Below are 10,388 nucleotides of genomic sequence, written 5' to 3' on the forward strand. Positions count from 1 at the left end.
ATATTTCTGCAGTGAGCTTACCTTTTGCAATGAATTTCGGAGAATGATCCCCAACACTATCTGACGCTGGTCTGGTCCAGGCATAAATATCTACTGATCCCAGAGCTGACTAATTAGTGCAACAGTCTCCAGAGTGCAGGGGTGTTTTTTGTTTGTTTGTTTAGCATTAAAGCAAAGCATAAAGCTAAAGTGAATGACTTTTAAAGGACACATAGTATTAATCCAGGGAAAGCTGTGTATCTTTGCTTTTTAATGTTGTGCTGCACATTCATATTAGATCTATTTTAGTAGCAGTTACTGAGGTAAACGAGAACCTCATTCATTAATTTTCCCCTCATCTGGCTTAATGTAAGTATAACTCTTTCACTCAAAATCGAAGTCACACCACGAATTAGGAGAGAGTATTTTGTCCACTTGACCACACAACGTCTGGTTGTTAGGTATCCAATAAAGAATCATCCTTTCGGTCCTTTCCTGTCCATTTCTCTCAGGATTTATTTCTAACCTGACCATCCAGAGACAGTACTTCCCTACAGACGAGGATCAGACTGGGGCTGCTAAAGCTCTCCTGCGGTTACAAGACACATACAGACTGGATGCCAACACTATCTCTACAGGAGACCTTCCAGGTAAGGGCTTTTTTTTCAGTAAGCATTAAAATTAACAGACTAAGTGACCTGAAAGTCACAGTATATAGCGGACCATGTGGAGATAGAAGGTTTTTCTTGGTTTTTGTGTGATTGGCATCATAAATGAAGTGGTTCTGTTTTCTTTTATGTCAGTGTTTCCCTCTTGTATCCTCTGCATACTAGGAGTCAAACATAAGAGCCATATGACAGTGGAGGACTGTTACGAGCTGGGGAAAATCGCCTACTCTGATGTCGATTACTACCACACAGAGCTGTGGATGGCCCAGGCCCTAAAACAGCTTGATCAAGGAGAGGAGTCCACTTTAGATATGGTGACAGTGCTTGACTACCTCAGCTATGCCATCTACCAACAGGGGGAGATTGAGAGAGCCCTGGAGTACACCAAGAGGCTCCTTGAACTGGGTGAGTCTCTACACGCTAGAAGGTATTTTTCAAATTTTGAAAAGTATACTACGAGGCAGTTTTTGCAAAGTCATATTTTCACTTTGGATTCCAAAATATTTTCTCAAGGTAAGTAATGTCACATAAACATCAGACAGATGAGAAAATGGTGCACTTTTCTTATCAGTTCTTGTCCAGACTTGCTCAGGTACTTTCCTTCATCTCGTTAAGATAAGATAGATAAGATTGTAAAAATGTGTAAATAGCCTTAATTTTACCAAACACACTACGAAAGAAGAGCACTTAACAGTTGTTTATCTAAATTGTTAGAATTAAGTAAGACCATAAGTTGGATAAATAAAGCAGTGAGCAACAGCAAATGAGACTTTCACTTTGGTTTGAACTGAATGACATACTAAACAGAGGTGAACCAGAGGCCAATATTTCCAAGTACAGACCAGACCATTACCATGGTTGGGCCAAAACCCCCATGCTGTTACAAGCCTGTGGAGTTTTGTCTAGAAACAATGTGCTGTTTTTACCACCTACAGTCAGATACTGGGCTGATTAAAATCTCACCGAATGTTGTTTTGGATTTTTGTAGATTTGGCATTAAACAAAACAATATTCTTTGCAGGACCGTTCAGAGATGTCGGTAGAGCTTCTTAGAAAGGACCTGTTATTGATGTTTATAGAGACTTTTGTGCCACTTGTCTACTTCTATTTAAGATGGTGATTTAACGGCAAACAGAGAGGACTTTATGTCTTATATTCATTTGACTGGGAATTGTACAGCTCCAACACGCAGCCAATTGAATTAGATCATAACACTGTTTTTCCAATCTGGATAAGAGGTGATGAGTTTGCACAGCATTATCTTTTCCTTAAAGTTGTAGGATTTGTTACACTGGTGAGCATAATCCTGAAATGAGATTGCTTGAATGTTAGTAGAGGGTGATTTATCCAAAGAGCTTTACTACTGCTCTTTTTGGAATCACATTTTCTTGCATGGAGTCAATTCTACCCTGTATAGGGGAAACATTCTGGTACAGTAGGGATAGGAAAGGTTGTGATTAACAAGATTGGTGGAATAGTTTGACAAGTTGGTGATTGGTGTAAGGGAATACAACCTAGTGTTCTGCTAGTAAGGAATGTATCCTTTTCAATGACCTATTGACTGGACAGTGCTAAACGCCATCCAACTCACCTCGACTTTCGAAGCCACATTTATTTTCTAAAAAGTCCGTTAGTTGCATTTGCTCTTGATTAATACACTTGATAATGACTACTGCAATAATGACATGCATGACATTGTGTTGTTTTGGAAATATGAATTTGAAACAATTGTTGGTGACCATATTGTCCTACATTTTCCTCCGGAAGAGCCCATTAATTTATTTGTCCTGTTTTTAGATCTTGATTCTCAGAACTGGATAAAGTCGGACTGAACAAACAGAATATCGCTATGTCATGTTGGAAGCACAGTTATTTTGATTGCAGACGGTGTGATATTCTCAAGAGACATTGCTGCAGTCATCACTATTTGTGATCAACAGTATTATTTCTGTTGGTCTGAAATTTTCCTGTCTCAGACCCAGAGCACCACCGGGCCAAGGGCAACCTGAAGTACTTTGAGTTCCAGTTGGAGAAGCAGAAAAAGGCTGTGGAGGAGGACGCTAAAAAACAGAAGGAGCGAGGGAAAAGACAAACAAGTGAGAAAAAGAAGAAGCCCAAAAAGAAGGTCACCAATCAGCTGATCCCAGAGAGGAAGAAGTATGAGATGCTTTGTCGTGGGGAAGGCATCAGAATGGTGAGGAAGACAAAAAGGTACACAAAAACACAATTTCTAACTTACAAAATACACATCTGTTTCATCTCCTGTGTGTCCCGCTTTACTTTTCTCTCGATCAGACCCCCCGAAGGCAGAGCCGTCTGTTCTGTCGTTACTATGACAACAATCACAACCCCAAGTATGTGCTGGCACCTGTCAGACAGCAAGATGAGTGGGACCGCCCTTACATTGTCCGCTATATTGACATCATCTCAGACAAAGAAATCGAGAAGGTCAAGCAGCTGGCAAAACCAAGAGTAAGTGATTCTCAGTAGTTTTCTGTGCTCCCATGCTGCCATATGATACATGTATTAAGCCATATTAGTCACTGCAGTTTATTGTGATGGAGTGAGTGATTTGTTAGGCTTTTTCAGTTTCTCTTATGGGGTTTAGTATGTTTAGGGGTGGGAGGTCAAAGCTGTGAGGCTGGTTGATGTGATGCTACTAGTTAGACAAGCACACAGCCACACACATCTTTGTATGTGTGTGTCTGTGTGTGGGTAAATCGTGTCCCTGGCTTCACAGCTTCGCAGGGCCACCATCTCCAACCCCATCACAGGAGTGCTGGAGACAGCCTCATACCGGATCAGCAAAAGGTAAGGCAGAGCCAGGAGCCACCCAGAACAGAGGATATAGGAGGAGTTGAAAGGGGGAAAGTGAGGTTTTCTCCTTCTTTATCCCTCAATAACTACATCCATTTCCCCTCTGTATTCCGGTCAAACCATAACACCATTTCTCTGCCCTTCCCAAGCTTAAAGGCTCTTGAGCTGAAGCACATGATCCAGCTGAGAATGATCAGCGCTTTATACAGCATAGAAACATTTGTAGACATTTTTTGGATTTATAAAGCATCTTTCAAAATATTCAAATGTATTACCGCATGGTGCTTTCCCAAATTACACAGAAATGGAAGTAAAAAAGGAAAAGAATGCATTCTTAGAGCTAATGGATATTTGGTTCTTTGAAAAAATGTTGTTTGGATTATGCAACTGTTCTTTGAGGATCTGTTGTGGATACTTTTCTGCTCAGGAGTCTGCTATAGAAAGGTAACACAAGAAGACAGAGGAGAGGGAAAATGTGTTACTTTTTCTACTAGTTGATATTAACATAGTTGCTTTTTGTGAGCCAGGAGGTGTGTCAGAGGCAGTTATTAATTCCCTACTGGTAAATTTTCTTTTTTTTTAAATGGTAATTGGGTTTCTAGCATTGCCTCGTGGAACATTCTCTTGGCCCTACAGAGGAATAACATTGACAAGTAGTGACCAAATCTGCCTTTCTTTTCTCTCTCTTTCTTCCTCTTACTTTCCACGTATCCTCCTGTTTGAATCACATTCCATTGTCCTTTTTTCCTTCCTTTTGTTATCTTCTTTTCCTCGACCTCCGTGTCCTTGTGCTGCGGGAACTACTGTAGTTAAGGCGAGCCACGGTGCATGACCCCCAAACTGGGAAACTCACTACGGCCCATTACAGAGTCTCCAAGAGGTAAGGGGTCACAGGTCACCAGGAGGGCCACAATGCCTTGCCCTCCTCCTCATACAACTTCATCTGTATCTCTGCACCCTGGCTGAAACACTCATTCAGCCCTGCACCAAGCATACACCATGGAAAAACAATGAAAATATTTAGCTACACCTGGAAAACTAACAGTAGAGGAGGTTTTACTTTGATTTAAGTGAATACTTAAACAGATTTCCGCTAGCACACCAACCTGAGGTAAAACATCATTTAAACCAAGCTAAACAGTCATCTGTTGTTTTTTGGTGTAGCTGAAATTTTCTTTGTCCTTTCATTTTACCACTTGATTCAGGCATTTTCATGGAACTGCGTAGTTGTGACAGGCTGTTTTCTTTCCCCCAGCCATCCTTCACAGGTTATTTGATATTCAGAACACTGAATCTCTAGTTCCCTTTGAGCTTTCCAGGAATTAATCTGTGTCAGATTCTCGTAAGAACTCATTACAGCTGCTGTTGTTTTACTATGCTTCTTCAACTCCCATATCAGCAAGAAACTTCTAAGGACTGAGTCTGGATATACATGCTCAAAAACACAGATAGATGTAAACTGCAAATATAAATTAAATTACTCTTTAACTTATATAGATATATTGCTCATTGTTAGTTGAACTTGCATCCCACCCTAAAAATTGCAGGTTTGGCAGCGCATCCACCAAAACCCCCAAGTTTCTTAGGTTTTACTGTTCTTGATAATTAATGTGCGTGCATGCATGCGGTTCTAAGGGTGTGGTGTTCTTTGATGTTTTGTGTGTGTATGTGCCAGCCGGCGTGTGTAAAATTCAGTAAACATCTGCTGATAGATGGAACAGATGGACAGAAGAGTTTGACTTGTCTCTGAACTGGCTCTAAGACACATGAGGAAATAATCCATTGGCTCACATTTGCTCCAATATATCAACTAAAATATAACTCTTTTAAAACACAAACTCTGGATAAGAAAAATATTACTCATCTCACTGTTTCTCACACACACATACACACATCTCCGATTAGATCTGCAGAAATTCTCAAAAATACTTCCATGAGGCAGTGAGGGTGGGAGTCATCTCATAGGCTTTGTGATGTCTTAAAAAGTCCTCTAAATTTGAGTGTGTTGGAAGTTGGAATTGATTCTGTCTTTGTCTTGTCTCATGGTAACTTCAGAATAATTGTATGTTTCATAGTACTCTGTGTGGTTGGACAGTTTATTTAAATCTGGATAATAGATAAACATAGCCAGAAAAACTGCCAATTTAAACTTTATAATGTGGTCTGCATAACTAGAGTTTTGTCGTGTTTTATTAGTTCACCACAAAGAGTTTTTTTTCTTGCTCAGTCAAAAGCTTACTTTATCAGTGGCTGTCTCTTACACCGGGGTGTGGGAGTGAGTATGAAAGGCAGGTAGTGTCAGGAAAGTTCACTCCATTATAATATTTTGCCATAGTCCTCAACCAGGCGCTTGTGCAAAATATCCACAGATTGCTGTGGACACACTCTGAATAAGAACAACCCTGTACCCTCAGCTGATTGGAGATTCTGAATCTCGGGCGAATTTCCTATTCTACATTTCTTCTCTGCTTCCCTTTTCTATTACCTGACTGGAATGCACAACTTTGCTTTCTCCCTGAGCTTTTCATGGCAAGTTTTCAGCATGACATCTCTCAGTCGCCTATTTCAGAAGAAATCTTTACCACCATCTAGTGGACAAATACGTGCCTTACTGACATGTATAATGAAGCATGTCCCCCTTCTTTCTGAATTGGTCTGCTTTCCCTCCTGTATTCCAGTGCTTGGCTCACTGGCTATGAAGACCCCATGATTGAAAAGATCAACCAGAGAATTGAAGATCTCACAGGGCTGGAAGTGGATACTGCAGAAGAGCTGCAGGTAAAAAGTTTATTAGGTGAAAGTCATGGATGTTCAACCCAGAAGAGTTTATTTCTTCTTTGGTTTTGATCCTATTTTTTTTACAAGGCAATTTATAGTTGTACAGTTGTGAGACTTACATCATATTTCATTGATCTCTGTAGGTTGCAAATTATGGCGTTGGAGGTCAATACGAACCTCACTTTGACTTTGGAAGGGTAAGACCCTTTGGGATTCACACAAGATAATTTCTCTGAATGTACAGTAGTGTTAATACGGCAGGACATTAAACCCGATCTTGGATCCGCCCCACAGAAAGATGAGCCAGATGCCTTTAAAGAGCTGGGCACTGGGAACCGCATAGCAACATGGCTTTTCTATGTGAGTAAACTCTTCCTAAAAATACACTCAAAAAACTGTGTTGTTAACCTTAAATTAAACACATATTGTTGCCAAACCACCTTGAACTCTTCAGCTGTATCAGAAATGCTGGTGGGTCCCTGTTTCCTTATGCGACTTATGTGAACAAGCATTGTTCAGACCCACAGAACCTCATTTTAAATTCTGGTAAAGATCAGAATTTTTCTAAAGATACTGAATATTCATAATCAAAAAATGCATAGGAAGGACTTAGATAAATAACGGTGCAGCGATCAACATGGCATCCTTGGTTTAAATAGTTCACTCCTTGTAGGAGTCGTGAAGTTTCAGTGAAGTGTGGGAACACACAGAAACATAGCATATAATATTGTCATAGGTGTGAATTAAATTATTCGTATCCACTTTAAATTAGGGTCCATTGGTCAATACTGCAGAACAGTTTAAGTAAAAAACTGTTTGCCCTCATTTTTACTAAAGAAATTTCACTGACTTTTACGACACAAAGGTCCTATCCTAGTACTGTATCAATATTGTACAGTTAACAGCCAACACACTCATTATTTACATGTATGTACATTTTAAACAGTGTAGGCTATTTACAGCATATACTATCATACAAGAAAAAGATGCAGCCATTATTAATCTGAAAGACAACATGAAGGATAAAAAAACAGTGGGCTCTTGCAGATAATTCAAAATTAAAACTAAACTACAGAAATCTCATGAGATTTTAACTTAACAAAGTTAAGGGTAGATTTGATAAAATGAGACCTTAACCAGGCAGGGCAGTGAACTCTCTCACCCCATATGGCTTTGAGTTAATTTTAGTTCATGAGATTAGAAAAGCTGTGTTGAATATTAAATAGCAAAGCTTACTATAAATTTTGTCTGTGGTTTTGTTCAGGATGACACCTTGTTATTATACATCAAGGAATGTCTGTTATCTCTGATTATGGCCTTTTGCCAGTTTGCAAAGTCTTTGCTGTCACCAGAGAAACATCTAAGTTAAAGTGGGTCCTACCGTGCTGATGCAATAATGAGGAAGTTGCATTTGCTGGGACTAGGAAAGAGATGAGGAAAAACAATTTTCAGAATTCATTTTGGCCAGTCTAAATATCAAATGGATCATAGCCATGCAGAAAGCAGTGTGTTTTCTAACCTGGAATCAATATGAACATTGAATATCATGAAATATTATTTTAAATATTAAAACACATGCAACTACTGATGTCATATAACCCCTGACCTTCTAATAGCTTAATTTATTAGGACTGCAGAATTATTTGATCTGACAGCTAAACTCTGAACCTTGCCTGTGTCTCTGTTGTAGATGAGCGATGTATCAGCAGGTGGAGCCACAGTATTCCCAGATGTTGGTGCAGCAGTTTGGCCCCAAAAGGTAACCAACGACTAATGCTATACCACTTATTAACATCCATTATTACTCACTCAGTAGTTGTGTCTGAATTGGTCAACTAAAGGCTAACTCGGTATAATGAATTCCCAGGTGTTTTCGTTTGTTTTGAAATATAGTACACAAACAAATAAAAGTTAATAACAAAATGCTATGCCTATTGTTTTTGCAACTCAGTGAGGAACGGTACCAAATAGTCAGCACATTTAGTACACTCATTCACATGCTCTCTCTGTCACATACACACACACACACACACACACACACACACACACACACACACACACACACACACACACACACACACACACACACACACACACACACACACGATAAAATCCTCTAACAGGGTAACATTTCCATGAAAAATAGGAACATGTACTATAAGCAATTGCCTATTTGTTCAGTCCTGTTATAGTAAGAAAGTTTCTCAAGTCCCTATACACATTAACAATCCCACATTAGCAAATGCACATGAATATGTATTTACATTTTATTTTCTGATTAGTATTCCACCTGTCAAAAATCTCTGGAAATCGATTTAGGAGACTGACTCTGAGATTCCTGGAGGGTTTGCATTACTGCTAACTTCTTATGCCTTTTGTTTGTATGTATTCCAGGGTACTGCAGTGTTCTGGTACAATTTGTTTGCTAGCGGGGAGGGAGACTACAGCACCCGACATGCAGCTTGCCCAGTGTTGGTGGGCAACAAGTGGGGTGAGCTCCTCTTTTTATAGTGCCCTATAAAACCATCTATAAGACATGAGCAAATATCTTTTATGTGACCATAGCATTTGCTCAAGAGAATGTTAATTTTAAAAGCAATTTAACCCAGTGTCATAACCGAGAGTCAATTGTTGTCTTGAGTTTTACAAGACAAGAAGAGTAAACATTTGTACTGTGTCTAAAGTAATCAAAGGGATATATTAAAGTTATGAGTATTATCTTTTTTTTCTGTCTTTAGTATCAAACAAATGGATCCATGAACGAGGCCAGGAGTGGCGGCGACCTTGTGGCCTAAGTGAAAGTGAATGATTGAAAAAGAAATCTCCTCATCACCTCCCTGCCCCTCTCTCCCCTTTCTTTTTGACCAAAGAACACTGCTGCGGATCGCAGATGATACATACAGATACATGGGGTCCAAATGGCCCACTCCCTCTCTACAAGCACTCCTGTTTCTCCCAGCTGTTATTCTCTGAGCCCAGAGATTGTTTGGATTAATGTCGAGCCCCTGGACAGTATTAGCATTGCTGTGACAGATAACATGTTCTTAAAGTTGTTGGATGGTTTTGAGAACACCCATTCCCTTTTCACTCCCAGCTTCTTTCTTTGCACTCTGTATGAACTCTAGCTCTGCGGTGAGGTTATCCGTCACTAGTGACTGAAGGGACCAGCTTCCTCGCTGTCATTTTGAACCTTTAAGGGACAGTTTCCATTTTAAGAGGCCTGTTTGATTCATTGTATTCCTTTCATTTCATTAAGAGAGCACTTGGACCTCTGGTTTTTGAGACAATGAAAAGATTTTTAAAAAACATTTAAAAAAAAAAATGAAAATTCAACTCTGCTTCCAATACCTTAGCATTAAAATCCAAAGTAAGTGCTATGTGGAGGGAATAAAAGGATTCACGGCACATAAGAAAATGGTCAAAAAATGGAAAATCTGACCATAGTCCAGAGTAGTATTTTTGGTTAAAAAATACTTTATTTCCTGTAAGTTGTGTAACTAATCAAAACAGATTTAAGTTGCCTGGCTACGTCTAGATCTATGCAGTACATCATCACATATCACACACCTTGTTGGGCTGCCTCAAAGCCATAGTGTTTTTTCTAACTCCTTTGAATGATCACACTTGGACATATTGCTGGATTTGTTGTACTTGAACATACGGTTTGTACAAATGCATGGACACACTTACACCAGGATACAGACACAGTTACATACATCCGACACGCTGCATAGAATTTAGTGTTGTATGACACAAGTTTAAGTTGGTATTTGTTCATCCTGATAGACCCAGTGTTGTGTAAGGACCTTCAAAACAGCAGAACATGAACACCGGGGAATGGAGGAGTGGACTGGATACTATACATTGTGCCATAACAGGTTTAAATACCTTGTCTTTTAAAGAGTGATTGATTCTCTTAGGTTTGTAACAGTGCCCGTGGTGACCAGTGCTTTTGAGTGTGAGAATATGGGTTTTTCAAGGAAGAAGCATTTATTTATATGTCCCAAGCCTATTTTGTGTTGTTGTTGTTTTTTTGTTTTTTTTTGTTTTTTTGTCTCAAATGAAAGTCTGAAATTGTTTGGTCTTTTTTTCTACAATAAAGACTGTTTTATTGATCTCAAGTTAATAAACTGTCCCTGCTACAGT

At 39.3% G+C, this 10,388-nt stretch overlaps 1 protein-coding gene across 2 annotated transcripts in view; it reads left to right on the forward strand.

Moving 5' to 3' along the window:
• The window catches only part of p4ha1b (prolyl 4-hydroxylase, alpha polypeptide I b), a 16,506-nt gene extending 6,145 nt beyond the window's left edge, over positions 1 to 10,361 (forward strand). The window contains exons 5-15 of one of the 2 annotated variants that reach the window (XM_040139219.1): positions 492 to 629; positions 813 to 1,052; positions 2,624 to 2,841; positions 2,943 to 3,119; positions 4,274 to 4,344; positions 6,143 to 6,242; positions 6,386 to 6,439; positions 6,537 to 6,602; positions 7,933 to 8,001; positions 8,637 to 8,733; positions 8,981 to 10,361. In XM_040139219.1, coding sequence (XP_039995153.1) covers positions 492 to 629; positions 813 to 1,052; positions 2,624 to 2,841; positions 2,943 to 3,119; positions 4,274 to 4,344; positions 6,143 to 6,242; positions 6,386 to 6,439; positions 6,537 to 6,602; positions 7,933 to 8,001; positions 8,637 to 8,733; positions 8,981 to 9,051 — 1,301 coding nt within the window. In that variant the 3' untranslated portion in view covers positions 9,052 to 10,361. Of the gene's footprint in view, positions 1 to 491; positions 630 to 812; positions 1,053 to 2,623; positions 2,842 to 2,942; positions 3,120 to 3,387; positions 3,459 to 4,273; positions 4,345 to 6,142; positions 6,243 to 6,385; positions 6,440 to 6,536; positions 6,603 to 7,932; positions 8,002 to 8,636; positions 8,734 to 8,980 lie in introns of both variants that reach the window. The other variant, XM_040139217.1, reaches the window with a different exon arrangement.
• The last annotated feature ends 27 nt before the right edge of the window (positions 10,362 to 10,388 follow it).

This window comes from Xiphias gladius, chromosome 11 (assembly GCF_016859285.1).
Source record: "Xiphias gladius isolate SHS-SW01 ecotype Sanya breed wild chromosome 11, ASM1685928v1, whole genome shotgun sequence".
Taxonomy (NCBI): domain Eukaryota; kingdom Metazoa; phylum Chordata; class Actinopteri; order Istiophoriformes; family Xiphiidae; genus Xiphias; species Xiphias gladius.